Source organism: Cimex lectularius, unplaced genomic scaffold, assembly GCF_000648675.2.
Source record: "Cimex lectularius strain Harlan isolate CLEC.00 unplaced genomic scaffold, Clec_2.1 scaffold378, whole genome shotgun sequence".
Taxonomy (NCBI): Eukaryota; Metazoa; Arthropoda; class Insecta; order Hemiptera; family Cimicidae; genus Cimex; species Cimex lectularius.
Window position 1 is genome coordinate 316,288 of NW_019392932.1, and position 18,124 is coordinate 334,411.

General features: G+C 33.4%; 1 protein-coding gene across 5 annotated transcripts; it reads left to right on the forward strand.

Annotated features, from left to right (window-relative positions):
* The first annotated feature begins 494 nt into the window (after positions 1-494).
* On the forward strand, positions 495-17,584 carry LOC106664091 (transcription regulator protein BACH2-like). 5 transcript variants are annotated; one of them, XM_024229380.1, is made up of 10 exons: positions 495-892; positions 6,720-6,842; positions 6,913-7,104; positions 9,038-9,187; positions 9,250-9,513; positions 9,570-9,677; positions 12,177-12,267; positions 15,011-15,073; positions 16,964-17,174; positions 17,268-17,584. In XM_024229380.1, the coding sequence occupies exons 3-10, from the start codon at positions 6,943-6,945 to the stop codon at positions 17,401-17,403; spliced, it is 1,185 nt and encodes a 394-aa protein (XP_024085148.1). In that variant the 5' UTR covers positions 495-892; positions 6,720-6,842; positions 6,913-6,942; the 3' UTR covers positions 17,404-17,584. The 5 variants fall into 5 exon arrangements, with proteins under 5 accessions (XP_024085148.1, XP_014244971.1, XP_024085151.1 ...); XM_014389485.2 differs by having other exon boundaries at positions 496-892; positions 6,720-6,831; XM_024229381.1 differs by lacking the exon at positions 495-892 and adding an exon at positions 1,220-1,344 and having other exon boundaries at positions 6,720-6,831.
* Positions 17,585-18,124: the final 540 nt, after the last annotated feature.

Genomic DNA, 18,124 nt, shown 5'->3' on the forward strand with positions numbered 1-18,124 from the left:
CGAACGAAATCGTTGGAGAAGTAGGCGAAATCGAATTCGAGAGGGAGACGGGCGCCCCTCCGCAATTTCGATCTGAATCTTGCTAATCCTCTGTAGAACGGTTTCTACGCTAATCCGTCCGTCCAAAACGTCCAAAACGACCAAAATGGATTTGAACGATGAAGATAGTCGTTAAACATACATTGTCTTTTTTAATGTGTTTTTTATACATATTTCTTTGCCTATTTTATTTTATATTTTGTTTTCTATTGAGAGGAAACTTATTTCTGATGTCTGTAAATTGGTTGATCTGGTAGTTTGAGAAATGTGAGAATATTTGTGGTTCTGATGGTTTATGAGAATTTGTATGGATTTAGATTCAGAGTGGATTTTTTTTTTAAATCTTGTCTATTTGGTCGTTTAAAATAAAGTTTTATGAAAACTGATTGAAGCGAGTGGGGAAAAACGGTGGAAAAGGTTTTCTTTCGTGTGAAGCCGTATCGATATGCAGCGACTATCGGCGATTCCGATCCTGTCCTCGGTTTATAGCTAATATGGCGCTGTCACATTCTCGTGAAGCATAAAAAGTCAGGCTTTGTCTCATACTCCATCGGTTAAGGGCTCGAGTCGAACCGCCGGTTTGATAAAGGGCGACCTCGGGACGCCGGACGACGTCTCAAAAGTGATATCGGAGTGAGAAAGTACCGCGCCACTCGACACAAATCGAAATATCCGCCTTCGAGGTGTTTGACCCTAAACAGAGGAAAGTGCCGCTGCTGGGAGCGGAAAAGTGAAGAGGACGGGAGGGAAAAAACAACAAAATACACCGGTACCTCGGACCACTTTTCTCCACTTTACACGATCCTGATTTCGAATTTGTAATCAACGTCGCCCTTATCCACAAAAAAAAAAGGTGAGTCCAGATTGCTACTAGGTTTATATTTATATTCGCCGGTAGGACAGATCCCATAAAAAAGTAATAATAATAAAAATAATACCACGTAAGATTTCATAAAGACATTAAATTGTTTTTCACCATTTATTTTCCATTTTTCCTCTTCTGTCCTCGACATTTATCCATTATCTTCCCTTTCCACCTGGCTAGCTTGTAAAAATAACAACAATAATAGTGAAAAGGTTTTCCGCGTTTCCCCTTTTTTCCTTTCCCACTGTTTTTTCCTGGAACTGATTTTTTTTTCGATTTCGATCCCTCCCCCCTCAGCAGCGCCATCCTTTGCTCTTTTATAGAAAACCTTATTTTGGAAGTAAAACCCGTGGAGTCCGAGTCGACGTTTTCGACTGTCTCTTCTCTCAGACGTTTTTATATTTATTTTATATTTTTTTGTTTTTTTGCAACTGGCTGTGGTGAGTACTTCTCGCTTTTAAAATATTTAACGATAATTGTGTTTAAAAAAAAAAATGAAATAAAAATAAAAACGGATTTTGCACTCGACATCGAGAAAAGCCCTTCGGATTATCAAAAGAAAAGACTCCTATTCACACCTTGCCCTTTAAACTTAATTTTTTTCGGTATATTTTTACGATTTTTAAAAAACAACTTTACATCCTTTTCTATTTTTTCCCGTTTTTTCATCAATTCACTTGCACTTAGTGTTTTTTTTAATTTCCTCCTTAATTTAATTTTTTTTACCAATAGGAAAATCGATGGGATCGACTGTAAAAACTCTTCTCTCATAGTCGATACGGTCGAGCCAATGTCGAACCGTGCAATTTGAATTAACCAAAATAATCAATTAGACACATCCGCGTTCGCCCGGTTTTTTTTATTTTTTTTATTTAAATTTTTTTTATTGGATACTTTTCGCGATTTTGGATATAATTGCAATCCACTTCGCACCCCCGGTCTACTGGATAACGCATGTTCTGGCTTTTCTCCAGGCCCCACCGGACACAATTTCCAATTTTTTTTTTTTTAATAATCGAGAGAGAGAACCACTTCAAAACAGCAGGTACAATAAAATTTCAAAACTTATTCATTCGTGGGTTATATAAAATCTCATTCCCACCTGGAACATTCACACTAGCGTACATTTCAAAATACTCGGGCATTTTGACCATTATTAGATCTTCCTGTTTTGCACAGGCCTTTAATCTCCATGCACTATGATAAATTTTCAATCTACTTCATATGGGGACTCTTAAAATTAATTTCACCTAGACAAAAAAGAAATAATATTTCATATCCGGCTTACTGTTTTTATTAGGATTGTGTGCTTCAACTAGGAAAGCATGTTACTTGTCACAAACATGGGTACTTCTAACCATGTGAAATGTCACAAATAACCTTTTTTCATTGGTTTCATATATGTTGAAAAGATCAGACAAATTGGATTATTCTGTTTGAATCTGGACATAAAATCAGTGATGACAGATTCTTATGCCGGTGAACACAGTATGACACTATTTTTGTGCCATTGGCTTTGTGGGCATTCTCAACATGGGGTAGAGGATAAAAGAGAAGGCATCAGCCCTTCTGCATCTCGACCTGAGTAGATCTATTGTGCTCTCCTGTTTTTCACAACTCTCTGGCCAGCTTCAGGTTGTTAATCAACCTCCATAGCTTTGCTAGCAGCTCCTTAGTGTAGGATCTTGCTTGCGGTTTTTCCTGTCCTAGTTGCAAGAACCTGCACCTACATAGTCCTTGACAGAAGCATAAAATGTGTTCTGTGGTCTCCTCCTCTTCCTAGTAGTGTCTGCACAGTGTTTATTCTGACTGTACTCCTATCCAGTACATGTGCCTTCTTAAGTGGCAGAGCCTTGTCAGAAGTCCAACCAAAATCCTGGTTCAGTTGCAGTTGCCTTCCAGTAATTCCTTTGTAAGTTTTGCAGATGGTGCTTCTATGAATCTCTTCATGTGCCTCATGGCTTGGGTCTTGCTCTTGCTCCACCTTTTTTTTATTGGTTTAATACATGTTGAAAAGATCAACAAATTGGATTATTCTGTTTGAATCAAGACATAATATTAGTGAGGACAGCTTCTTATGCCATTGAATACAGTGTAACATTATCTTCATAACATTCCGAACAAGTGAAATGACATTCAAAACAGGACCTGTCGCAAAGATCAAATATTTTAAGTACGTTTATTTTCTTTTAACACATGGCATGACTAATGGACAGCTTCTTATCTTAGATCTTCCTCAGTTTTTATATTTTGCTTTCATATCACTGTTTTCAAATGATGAATCATTCTTGATTGGTTCATCTTTTTTGATTTAACACGTGGAATCAGTAATGACAGTTTCTTATGTCAATGTATGGCACTTTTTTTTGGGGGGGGGTGATCAGATTAATCGGTACTGACAAGCTATTTTCTTGACTAGTCAAGCGAGCGAAATGTCATTTTGATATAGATCAGAGACAGTATGTGAAAGTTGTTAAGCAGTTATCTAGTCACTTATTCACCACATGGAATCTGTGATAACCTTTTCTAATCATGTTCATACTTAGTGTGTATTTTGTTTTCATGTGGCCCACTAGGCACTTTTCAAATGATGAATCATTTAAGGAGTTTTAGCTTGTTTTGATTTGACAGATGGAATCAGTGATGACAGCTCCTTTTCACACTGAAAAAGTAACTTCCTTAAGTGGTCATTTTGTTAATTTTCCTTTGACGACTGGCTTCCTTAGCATGATTTTCTTATCATGATGTTGCTACTTCATGGTATGCTTTCATGTGGCTAATTAGACACTTTTCAGATGGTGCGGAGTATGGCATAATGGTAACATTTCATCTTAATGTTCAGAATATTGACACTCGTTTGGAATCAACACATGGAAACAGTTGATCACTTCTTATGCCAACTAACTGAGTGTGACACAGTTTCTTTGTGTCACAAAGATCAGAGTTATCAATTTTGTCTCAGTCTCTTAATTTTGTATATACAGTACTGACAAATGAAATGTTGCTTCATTGTGACATCATCATCTAATTTAGTGTACCATTAGTACTTTTCTACATACAAGTAAAGAAGTAGAAAGTTTCTTCAGAAAGTAGAAAATATGAGAAAAAGAAATGGGAAATCAAGTGCATTTATCTAAATTCGATTCAACTCTCGGTATCAGTGATGACAGCTAGTTATGTCACATTAATGTAAAATAAAGTAACATGCTTAATGGTCATTTAGTTAATTTTCCATTGACAAATGGCTTGAAACCTTTCACTAAGATCAGAGAAAGTCATCGTTATTAACCGCTTTTTATCTCAGTTTTATTTAACACATGGAATCATTGATGGCAGCTACTTGTATCGCTTTAATGTGAAATGAAGTTGTTTTAGTGGATGTTTAGTTATTTTTCATTGACGAGTGGCTTTAGACTAAAATAAAAAAAAATAAAAATAAAAAAAACTAACTAAAATCAGTGAAATTATTATTATGGAATGATTTTATCCAATTTTGATTCAACATATGGAATCAGCGATGACAGCTCATTATACCTGGATGTAACATGAAGTAACTTCCTTTAGTGATCATTTAGTTAATTGTTCATTGATGAGTGGCTTTGGACCTGTCACAAGTGTGGAGTAATTATTCACTGTTAAGTGCTTTTTCAAAATTTTATTCAAAACATGGAATCGGCAATGACAGGTCCTTATGCTTTGATGTAACATGAAGTAATTTCCTTTAGTAGTGGTTTAGTTAATTTTTCATTGATGAGTGGCTTTGGACCAGTCACTAGGATCACAGAAATTATTCATTGTTAAGCGCCTTTTCAAAATTTTATTCAAAACATGGTATCAGCAATGACAGGTCCTTATACGTTGGTGTAACATGAAGTAATTTCCTTTAGTGGTGGTTTAGTTAATTTTTCATTGATGAGTGGCTTTGGACCTATCACTAGGATCACAGAAATTATTCATTGTTAAGCCCTTTATCACATGGAATCAATGATACAGCTATTTATATCACACATGAATGAATTAATGAATTACTCAAGTGAGTATATATCTGATATCTGAATAACTATCGATTAACGGTCACTAATCTCTACACATTACTGACTTATGTTCTTTGGCACAGTTTACCTTCATATATTTAAGGCTTTTTTTTCTTTTTTTTTATACTTACAAGCAAGTTTTGTACTTAACCCTGTCACAAAAGACAATTAGACACATTTCATTTTTGTACACTCTGACATTCTTGTAATGCTAAGGATATAAATTCTCTGTACACACAGAATAAGGTTTTTAAATCTTAAAAACATGGATCAACGTTTTGCTATCTAGCATCCCAGTGAACTGATAACAGACAAATTTGGTTACAGCCCACCAGCACTTATCAGAGCGACGAATCACTGATGCGCTGTTATTGATTTTTTATGGGTTTTGTGTAATTTCACCTTAATATCTGTAGCTTTTTTTCTGTTAAATTAACTCTTTTTAATTTCAAACTAACTTGTATAATGTTAGAAATTAACTTTTTTTAAATTCAAATTAATTGGCTACGGGGGTTTGGGAGAACTGGACTTCCCATGTATCTCGATGCTATGGTTTTTATTCACATCTCCAAAAAGGACCCTCGTAATGGATCTAAAATTAGAAAATTTTTATCCCTGAGAAGATCAGAGGGTACTCGGTCCGTTCGTTATGGACGTGTTGGTGACTCTGGTTCCTTGTTGACATATATCCCTCTCAGTGTTTGTTCATTTGTTGCTAATGTGTACCAATTAACTCCTTTTTAATTTCAAATTAACTTTTTAACGTCACTTTAACCCTTTTTAATTTCAAATTAACTTTTGTAACATCGCTAACTTTTTAAATTTCATATTAATTTTATTAATTACTCCTGTTTCATTTCCAATTAATCCTTTTTAATTTCAAATTAACTTTTTTAAATTTCAAATTAATTTTTTTAAGTAAACCTTTTGAATTTCCCATGATCCCTTTTTAACTTCAAATTAACTTTTTTTTATTTTTTATTTTTTGTAATTACCATTTTAATTTCAAATTAACCCTTTTTATTTCATATTAACATTTTTTAATTACCCCTTTTTTATTTCAAATTGATGTGAATTTTTTCTAAAATAAAATTATTCCAAACTAACTTGTAATTATCCTTTTTGCACTTATTAAAAAGGTATAAGTAAAAATTTTAATTTGAAGTTTGAAATGGTTAAGTTTGAAAAAAGTACTTACTTTGAAATTGAAAACGGTTCATTTGAAGTTAAAAAGGGCTAATTAGACATTTAAAAAAGTAAATTTAATATAAAAAAAGTTTAATTTGAAATTAAAATAGATTAATTTGCCAGTAAATGGCTACATATTTCTATATGTACTATGTCCGTCCTATATGTATTCATTCTTCAGAGTCTGTTGGACTCTTCACTGAATCACAATTATTACAGTTACAGGCATTTCTTAATTTTTGTGGGACTTCCTGTTGAATATAATTTCTCTTTTGCGTGGCAATCACATAGTATTGCCAATTTTAAGCTTCAAAGTGCAGACGACTTATCATTTGTCATAAGACCCATTGTTAAAAATTTTTTAACTTGTTTTTATTCAGCATATGAAATCAGAAGTCATTTTATCTCGATATACAATTCCTGAATCATTAAGACTTTCAAAGGATCAGTTGTTCCACAGCCTTTGCTCAGAAAACAGCAACAGTATTGTTGTGTAGCACTATTATTGTTGCTAAATTTAATTTTCATGGACTTTCTGTTTTGTTAAAGAATGATTATGATCAGCATGCATTAACAAGAGCTATTGATTTCAGGTGAAAAAATGAGGTTCAAAACGAGGCCCTTGGAAATAGTATAGTTTCAATAAATTTTATACTGCCACCGCTAAGGGGCTATTCGCAAGTTAAATGTAACTTTTATCATAAGGTAATGTGCAGGTATTGGCAATATTCATCGATAAATTACTCGTATAAATTGAACTTGCAATTTATTTATTTTTTCTTCTAGTAATTGTAAAAAACTAAAAACCCTTCAAACATGCCACTAACAGAGCAAATGGAGGTACCTAACCAGCAGTACTGCTTGCGATGGAAATATCACCACTCCAATCTTCAGGTTATGTTTGCACAGCTTTTAGAAAGGGAGAGCTTTTGTGATGTCACTTTAGCGTGTGAAGGAAAAACTTTAAGAGCTCACAAGGTAGGTTGATTTGAGATTTTACTGATGGGGATCCATTCCAAATGTTTATATACCGAATATTCAACAGTTTCTTTGGATTGTTTTTTCATTATTATTTTTATTTGACTAAGGAAGTTAGTAAATGATGAATTTAAACTCTTCTGTGTGAATACTAATTTAGAAGGAAACATATCAGTCTGGAAGACAATAATCCAGTAAAACACCTTGCAAGGTAGGATGGACATGGAATCACCGATTTTAATAGCACATTTTTTTATAATACTAGGTCAAAAAATATTAGGCACATGTTGAAGGTTCGTACCCATGGATCAAAGGAATCAAAGAAAAAAGAAAGTAAAAAAAAGCATTTTTTAAATTTTGTTTCTGCCTTTGTTGTACATGTATTCCAAGGTTATTAAACATCAGTTAATTTGTTTATTTATGTATTGTAAGAAAATAATAAGAAGCATTGCATTAAATGACTGTAGATACATAAAAAATGAAAAACTCTGTCAATAAAGTAAGTAAAAAAAAGGTTTTTGAAAAAAATATTCGTTTTAAGCACCATTTAAACCCCTTAAATACGAATTTTTATAGGAAACAAAAGGGACATTTTTGGTCTGAATCAGTCAGTAGAATTTTTTTCACCTCCATCCATTTTTTTTTTTTTTTCTCCGTAAATAAAACAGAAATTGAGTTATAAAATAAAACGTTTTGGAAAGTTTTTGTTTTTTTATCATTATTTTTTCACTTATAATGACATAAAGTGTACAGCTTGTTAACAAAGCCTGAAAGAAGAAGTTTTCCAGCGATTGTAACACTGTTGAATTTGGATAAAATCCAGAGGAATTACAAATATTTAAGTGGAATATCGGGCAACAGGAACAAAAATATTTGCCTCCGATTGACCATGCTCAAAAAAGTATTTTTTGTTGACTATAAAAATTCAATTTAAGGGCTTTAAAGGATGCTTAATAAAGTAAATCGAAATTATTTTTTTACAAAACAATTTTTTTGCATACTTTACTGAACACATTTGGTTTTTGACACTCTAATGGCTGGTGTTCCACTAAAAAATCAATAACTCTTCTGGATTTGATCCAAATTCAATGTTGTTATATTAGTTGGAAAGGTGAGTCTTTCTGTCAACGGGTAGATTTTATGTCAAGTAAGAAAAATAAGTATCAAATAAAACAAAAATCCTCAAACTTTTATTTCTCAGGGTTGTACTTTTTTAAAATCATTTTTGCCATTATGTGTAGTTAAATGGAACAAAAAATCAAATGCACTCCTTCTGGTTCACTTCATACTCGAGACAAGTGCATTTATATGGAACGAAACACTCATGCCAAAAGTTTTGCAGTCCCAGCAAGGTCTCCACAACGTGAGACAAGTTTCTCAAAACAGTTGTGCGAGTGAGTTTCGCACCGTGGAAACCTGGCTTAAGGGCACTAAATGGGCACTCAAAATGATTCAAATTTGTTTTTATTAAAAAAATAAATAAAGCCTACTTTACTATGTATTAGGGTGTTTTTTCATTGTCATAGCTTTTGATGTATCTACACTCATTTAATACAGCCCTACATGTTGTTTTCTTATCATATGTAAACAAATTGATTGATGCATAATTAACTTGAAATACATGCTCAACATAGGCAGAAAAACTTTTAAAAAATTGGTTAAAAATATTTTTTCTCGGCTCTTGAAGCCTCATTGGTAAGAACGCCCTTTCATTTGTCTAATATTTTTTTAACTAGTATCCCATGTTACTTGTTTTTCAAGACTTAATTTCATGTTTTGATAAATTTGAACAAATTGAACTTTTTTGTGTTAAAACTTGTTTTAATATTAATATCACTTATTTTGCAATTATCTCTGTTATGGTCATCAATTGCCCATATTTTTCTTTTCTTTTTTTTTATCATATGTTTTATTGTAGTAATGTTTGTTCCAGATGATGTTGTCTGCATGCAGTACTTATTTTGATTCTATTTTCTCAAAACATGAAGAGAAAGATCCTATTGTTATTTTAAAAGATGTTAAGTTTGACGATATCAAAGCTCTAGTTGAATTCATGTACAAAGGGGAAATAAATGTCGACAATGTATGTAATTTGTTCTGTTTAATTGTAAAATCGTTACTTTAATTTCACAATCCTTTGTTTAGTCACAACTCAGCACATTGCTTCACACTGCAGAAGACTTAAGAATAAAGGGATTGGCTGCAGTGTCATGGCGATCGGAAGGTGAGGGATCTTGGCGGAGCGTGGAACAAACGCCTAGTAGTAGTCTTCCACAGAATAAGAATCAAGTATATCAATACGGGCAACAAAGGAAAAAGAGAAGGCTTAATCCGGATTTCCTTTACGTACAGCATTGTCCAAAATTCGCTCGGATAAATTCCAACCAACAACCCGTTGAAGAATACGTGGTAAATCATCAAATTAAATAAAACATGGCAATAAATAAAATTTCGTTTAATTTTAGACTGATAGCAATGGCGATGAAGATAGCCAAGAAGGAATGTGGGATACACGCTCTCACGAAGATGTTTACTCAGAGCCGGAAGAAACCAAGCCCCAGGGAATAACAAATGTAAGCATATTTCTTAAGCAATTTGTAGTTTCAAAACTGTAAGCATACCACCTTTAGTTATAGAATATTGACCCTAATTTGCATGGATTCTACTCAGTCAAATACAAAAACAAACAAGAAAATCTTGGCTGATTAGGATTGTAGTGCAGCCGTGGTTGCCACTGCTTAAATAAATTTGTCATTGGAAAATTGTACAGCATTCATCACAGCCCGAACTAAAAGTAATCATTTTTACTTCTTAATTAATTAATTTATTTTTTTAACTTTGGATTAGGTGTTCTATTCATTAACTCATAAAAATATTAAGTTAAAAATAACTCTTCTTGACCTCTTCATTTTTATATTTATATAAAATTAGTTCAAGTATTATTTGTGTAGCTCAAAATTAACATTCAATGTAAAATATTGGTAACATTGTTAGAGGGGCTATTTAAATTTAAAAAATAAAATAAATAATCTGTATATAAAATTGGTGCCTGGGAAAAAAATGATTCTGATGACTAAAGCCAATATCAATTACACTCAAAATTAATTAACATGGGTATAAAAATATAAGTTGCAAAGTGAAAAGTCAAAACTAACCAGTCTTTCTGAACAGTAGTAGCTTATGTCTATTTTTCTAAAACAGGCATGCATGAGTTGATGTAAAGCAGACCATTCACGATTGCTTCAATTGAGTGGCTCTCCTTAAAAAAATAAAAAAACACCTATTAGAGATGAGAAAACCCACTCTTTTTTAAAGATCGAATCGAAACCGCTCATTCAGTGAAATGAATTAGTTCTTTTTTTCTGGCTCACCAAATTTATCTTACCTTAAACTTTAATTTTGGTGTGCTAACACCAGGGGCATTGTTTGGATACAGGGTTGTTACATTCTTATTTTACGAAAGAGATAACTAACTAAACCAAATTTCAATTAAATTAAAAAAAAAAAATGAAGGTTAAACAGTTTGTAATTTCGTTCACATCATTAACAACCCTGTAATTTTATTACCTTTTTTCTTGTGAACGAGTGAATAAAACAAAAATCAATGTACATAAATTAATACTAATAATCTCAATGCTGGAAAGTGGGATCTAAGAGCGTTGAAATGTGAATGGCTGACAGGCCACAGAAAGGCGCACTCCGGACGTCCTGGAGAGGTGAATTAGAAGAACAAGAGTGTTTGGAGCGGGGAGCAGCAAAAGTGGTTGGAGGGGTAAACAGGGTTAAGAGGGTAAAGTCAAGTTTAGAGACAAAATTCAAAATTAAGAGGCAATCTCTAAAAAGTTGGTATTGGAGCAATGGAGATATCAGAGCTGCCGTTCCTCTATATTTTTCCCCCTAACTCTTATCAGTCCACAAGTGGAGCCCCATAACTGGCATTAATGGTAATCCTGAATTGAAATAACATCTCTGCTGTTCACTCTCAAATGTTACAGTAAGTAACGTTTAAAGAATATAAATTTTTAATAAAAGACTGCCCCGTTTTATGTCTGCAATTGTATTGGATTGTCTGGAAAATAATGCAGGATTTTCATGATTTCTTTCAATTGGTTTATACTATATTTACTACTATTCACCCTTAAAAAAAAATTCCTTATATTTTTATAGTTTATGCATTTCATTAAAGTTATAAAAGAAGAATATAATCAAGTTTCCACAGGAGAAAAGTGAAAACACCAACTAAACTACCAGGGTGTATGTTAAAAAATTGATATATTTACATGTTTGAGCAGGGACTAGCAATAAACAAAACCAGGGACTATCTATCTTGTTAGCAGTGGGATCGCAGTCAGTGTGTTAGGTTCTCGACTTGTAGACCCCATGGTCATGGGTTCAATTTCCCCATCACCCTGGCCTTTTTGCAGGCTCTCCTCCCTCCCCTCCAAAAAAAAAAAATCCTCATATATCATCTATCTTGTCTGTCTCTGGTTAATATGGAAGACATTAAAATTATTAGCAGTGATTTCACCACAGAAAACGGTTGATCAAACATTACAAAAACAATTTTTTTTTTAAATTGATTGTTGTGATTAATGCAGCAATAGAGGCTTTGGATAATGGGTACATGGCTGAGCATATTATGCAAAATATGAATTAAGTGGCTTATAGATAAAGTCTAAAGTTAGGGGTGGTTAAGGATGTAATGTAACATAAGATTGCCATTCATTTTTTTAAAAAAGGGAACCTGAAGACTGGATGGTCGTGAATGCCTCCTCAAATTTCAGGCACACCAAATGAACCGATGCGGCTTGACACAGTTCCATTTGGAGCAATCGTGGATGGAAGGCTTTAGAAAGATTTTAAGACTTGTTAGAACATAAACCTTTCTTCAGTTTTCACAGGATAGAAATTAGGCCATTGCAATCAGTACAAACTAAATTTAACACAAAAAAAGTTAAGAAAAAACTTAATAAAATAATTAATTTTAATGCTTTAATTTCATTAACTACTATTCGTATTGTTTTAAGATTATTTTTACTAATTTGACTTTACATTGTAATATTTCTTTTCAGAGCAATATGATCACTAACAATAGCATTACAGTACCCACAACAGTTATCACTGAAAATGAAAGTTCAATTAAAGCAGAACCGGACCAGCCAGGTGAGTCTTTATTATCTAAAAACTTTTTTTTAAACAAGACTAAGAGTTCATAAAATTTTATTTGAAGGTAATATCTATCTTTTATAGAAACGGAATAGTTACATAATAAATTTACTACTGCTAATTTTAATATTATTAAATCTATTTACAGATAATATGTTTTTTAAAAAGTCAGGCTCTCGCAATATACATTCTGTCAATAAACTTATTGTTTACAAGTAAGGTAAAACAAATTTAAAAAGTTGATGAGAAAAAGAATAAAGAGAAAAACATCAACATAAGAGGATTTAAATTAATCTTAAACGGATTTGTCTTTTTATAATGAAGCAAGATTATGGTATATTTTACAGTTATTTATATGCAGGTCTGGATTGTTCTCACAAGACATTACCTCAGGGCTCCGTCCTTTCACCTATGCTTTTTAATATATTTGTAAGTGACCTTCCTAACCACACAGGTTCTCAGCTAGCGACATTTACAGATGTCACTGTAATATACGCCAAAGATTTTAATATAGAGGCAGCTAAGGAGGACTATGTGCAGAATGCACTCACAGAAATTGAATCATACAAGGAAAAACAGAAAATCACCTTAAATGCATCTAAATGTGAAGCAACATTTTTCCCTACATTTTCTTCAGCCCAGGACCCCTTGGAATTGATCAACAACAATCAAACCATCCCATGGAACGATAAGAAAAGACAATATCAAATATCTTGGCATCTATTTGGATAGGAGACTTACATGAGACAAACACATAAAGAAAAAAGTAGCTGAAGGATATGCTAGAGTTCTGCAACTCTACCCATTGCTAAATAGAAAGAGCAAGCTGAAATCAAAATTCTGCACATTGATATTCCAGGCATATAATACATTCCTTTATCTAATATGGGAGTGAGTTAAGGGAAGCTGCAGTAATCCAAAAACAAATAGAATTCAAGCACTGCAAAGCAAAATGCTCAGAATGGCGGTAGATGCCCCATGGTACATGAAAAACTCAACTTTATTGAGACTTAAACTTCCCTACCACTAAATAATTTGTTACAACCAAATCCAAAAAGTTCCAGGTTAATCCAGATCACGTGAACGGCGCCATTCACTTCAAACTGGGACAAAAGGTGAAGGACAGGCTCAAACCCTGTTTCCTTCAATATATTTTTGAGTGCTATGAATTCATTCCAGTCAATAAGTTAAATCATGAAATTGATTTATAAATGTAATAACTTTTCCCTGTGATATCTTTATTTATTGTTTTATATATAACTTGAGGAACCTATGTAACTGGTTGAACTTGTTAATTGCGTCTAATAATAACAGAAAAAAAAGACTACAAATTTTTCTACAATAAACATCTAATAAAAATCTGATAGAAACATTTGACAGATTAAGGACAGCATGCATATATGATCAGTAGCATTTATGAAATAGACTGTATGGGGCAGGCATAGGTTAGGTTAGAACAGGTCTTATATAAAGAAAGTAGATTAATTTATGTTTGTAACATTTAAGCCATATTTTTTAAATTTATTATTATTATTTATTTTATTTAGGTTTTATTATGAATTTATGAAGTGCTGATGTTTTGTCAATAAACAAAATGATGTGGTTAGATAGAGTTAGACTACTAACTGCATCCCTAAAGCCCATGTGATGGTTTTAAACCCGTCATTCCAGTCTGAAATTGAGCAGGCACATATACAGGTCACCGATTTGAACTCAAGTGCTCAAAGTGTATTCTCCTGCTCATAGGTCTTCTGACCTACCCACTACTAACACCCAGAACCTTCCGATGATTGATCACCCTTCCGGTTCATAGCACGATGATCAATTACCAACCAGGTTCAGTGACCTGAAAACAAATTCTCAATATCCAGGGATTGATCGACCTTCCCAGTTCTTAACCCATTATCAATCTTCAACTCGGTGCAGCAGCCTTATAATAAATTTGCAACAATCCAGTGAATGATCAACCTTCCCAGTTCTTAACCCATTATCAATCATCAACCAGGTTCACAACCTGAACACAAATTCTCACTATAGAGGGATTGATCGCCCTTCAAGGTCCATAACCAATGATCAATCACCAACCAGGTTCAGTGACCTGAAAACAAATTCTCAATATCCAGAGATTGATCGACCTTCCCAGTTCTTAACCCATTATCAATCATCAACCAGGTTCCCAACAGGAACACAAATTCTCACTATAGAGGAATTGATCGGCCTTCAAGGACCATAACCAATGATCAATCACCAACCAGGTTCAGTGACCTTAAAATAAATTCTCAACATACCATAAATGTTAACATGAGAGGATAGTGGAATGATTGGAAGCCAACTTTTTTTTTTTTTTTTTTTTTTTTTTTTTAATAGTTTCATTTAAATGTGAAATTGATTCTTGAGAGAACAACCCAGGTAGCAAATATCCATAACAAGCTCTAAATGTCACTGGTTGGAAACAATAGTTCTACTTACAAACGGGTTGATGCAATAATCCGGATTTTGAGCACAAAATGTTCGCGGCGTTCTACAATCTGCGTCAAAAAGCAATCTTGTGGGTTTCTATCTAACGATGAGCATTTAGTGCTCAAAATACGAGGATTACTTCATAAACCGGTTTGTGAGTAGAATTAGTTTCAACCCAGTGAATTGATATACTAACTCCATCTTAACTATTTCTGTTAATTTGCCTCCAACTAGTTGGTTAGTTGTCATTCCTTGTTTGTAACTAAACAATAATTTACAGATATACAGACTTCAACTCCCCGGACACCCAGTTCAATAACAAGTGGTCAGCCTATTAAAGCAGGTACTTTTTAATGTTTTAAGCTAATGAAATTCAATTTTAAAAAATTTAAGAAGTTTAGTTTTTTAAATATAATCTTGCACTCTAGTTTTTTTTTAATTTAATTTATATATCCTTATCTGACTGAAAATTCAATAATTATCTATTTTGTATTGATGAAATTAAGTGATATTATTTTCTGTAATTATTTTGCTTTGTTGTTTTGTCTCATTGCTTCTATTTTCTTCTCCTTCCTTTATTTCTTAGACTGGGTTCACATACATAATTTTTATTTTAATATATGTTAGGCTCATTTTGAAGTGGTAAGGCATAGCAGGAAAATCCTGGCCCCACCACCACCCACAAAAAAAAAAAAAAAAAAAAAAAGATGGTAGCAACTTAAAAGACTACTGGACAGATAAAAACTTTCACCTCAAAACAAACACCTCATCTATACAGCATTACTACAACCAGTCTGGTCAGAATTGAGCTGTTCTGAAGGTTCCAACCTTCAAAGAATCCACTCCTGTCTAAAGTCCTACAAACCATTGTCTAACCATCCTTACTTCATCAACTTTCAATCACAATAAGTTGATACAAATGCCTCCATAAAACCCTGGATGGTCATCCCAGCCTCCTAGTCTAACACCTTTTATCCTAAGGAATGATGAAATTTTTTTGTATATTTTCTTCCTTTGGTGGATGCAATTGATGTATTCTTGCTCATATGCTTTGGGACAGATGACCTCCTTTCAACCCTCATCCGAACTGCATAACAAAAAAAAAAGTTTATTTGTTATGCAGCAGTATCACCCATCTTTCAGCCGAACTAGACCCAGTGGTCTTCAGAAACCTCCAGGACAGAATTGTTTGGAAGAAATGTTTGAAAAATAGATGATTAGAGTCGACGAACCACCCTTCACCCTCGCTTAATGTCTTCTCCTCCAATGTACTAGATCTCTAACTAACCTCTATCTAGAACCAAAGAATCCAGTCATTCCAATCCAAAACCTGTGAACCATTGCCCAAGCTCAAACCCATTTTTCCTCAAAATTGCAAGAAGTTATAAAGAAACTTTGGTAAAACCCTGGACATTCACCCCCACCCTATTATTTCAACATGTTTCATTCTGAACCCTAGCTAACAATCCTTTAAGAGACCTGAAGCATGTGCACCCTCGCGATGAGGAAAGTGAGTAGATTTGTGATAAGAGTTACGGATTATTTCTCCACTCTCAACCAAGTAAAAAGAAAAATCTACAACTCTGTTCCTTCCAGCAACCATTGTCATCAGCTTTGTATCGACAAAAGATTTACCTTGAACTACCACACTCAACTCAAAAGAATAGAACTAAACAGATGGTATAAATAATTAAAATCCTTCAGCTAGCTATTTCATATCCAACCTTATTATCCACATCGACCGTCAAATCCCACTTCTAGAAACTGCAACAACAACAGATACCTCCATAAAGTCCTGGGCCCTCAACCCAAACCCGTAGTCCGACACTTTTCATCTCGAACCAGTAAAGAATAACAAATTTTTGGTGGAATGCTTTCGATGTGTTTTTGCCTTGTCCAAACCTCCAAAGAATCTAGTTACTCCAGTCTATGTTCCGTCAAACCATTTTCCCAAGCACCCATACTTTGTATCCCTATTTATTAACCACAAAGACCTTCAAATTGTCGATACAGGCACCTCCATAAAACTCTGGACTCATCCCAACCTGCTAATCGAACACCTTTCTTCCTGACAATCCTCTAAGACACCTAAATCCCAAATGGCCTCATGATTTCACCCCAAGTTAAGAAACTGAATATTCCAACTGTTTATTATTTACCCAAAATGGCATTTTATATTCAGAAACAAATCTTATTTTGCAATATTAGTTTTAAAAAAAAGTTTTATTTCCAGAATTAATGGATGTCATTAAAATGACCGCTTATATACAACAAGGCGGAAGAAGGCCACATTTTTGGGAAACGTCATCAACTAAAAGAGTTATGGAAGCAATTAAAAATAAAGAAATTGAGATGAAAGTGGCAGCTGAGCTCCTTGGAGTATCCTACGGCACCCTTTATGGACGATACAGAGATGCTTATGGCTGTCTGAAACATCCATACCGGTATACTTCATTGTTACCATATACAATTTATTTAAGAGTTAAAGAAAGCAAAATTCATCATGCAATGATAACATGAAATAACATATTTTGTAGGCTTTTAATAAAACTGGTTGTCTTCTACGATAAACATTCTCATACATGTTCAGAAACACTTTTCACTAGACACATTATATACGCACTGATAAAAAACTACATAGTTACAAAAAATGCAGAACGAATAGTTAAATAAGAGAATTGTGCTTTTACAAGCAACTACAAAACTCGTTATGAATTAATTTTAAAAAATATACGTGGAAAATACTTAAGGAATTATGCAGTAAGTGAGAAAATATACGAATTTGATATGTGGTTAAGACGTTCAAATGAGTTAAATCAAATATCTACAGAAGGATTTTTTTTTTTTAAACTAACAGAATAAGGTAAATATTAACTTGTAAAATAAGTCTGTAGATTTTTTTCAATAATTCAGGTTTATCCCTTTTATGTTTTGAAAGTTGTTTCTTTAGTTATTATTGTTTACACCTTTTTTATTTGTCAGTTTCATTTGAAATTTCATATTTTTTCAAGGATAGCCAATTTAAAATGAAGGAAAATATAGTTTTTTGTCATTTAATTTTTTTATTATATATACATATGCTACATCTCGGAGTGCTAGTGAAATTTAGAATGGTGATGCTTCAGGAGAAAGCATTGTACATGGTTTGCTTGGTTCAGATGCGGAAATTTTGATTTCAAAGGTGCAAATCGTTCTACTCGTCCTTCAACCGATGACGAGATGAAAAGTTCTTAAGAAAAAATGCTCAGAGAGGAAAATCCTAGAGAAAACACAACCACGGTTAACTCAAAAAGTTGGCTCCCAATCCGATGTGTGCATTGGGTGAGATTGGAAGGTGTTTAATTATCTTCTTCCACTCCAACAAAAGAGTAATTAATTTTAGTTTGCACTGCCC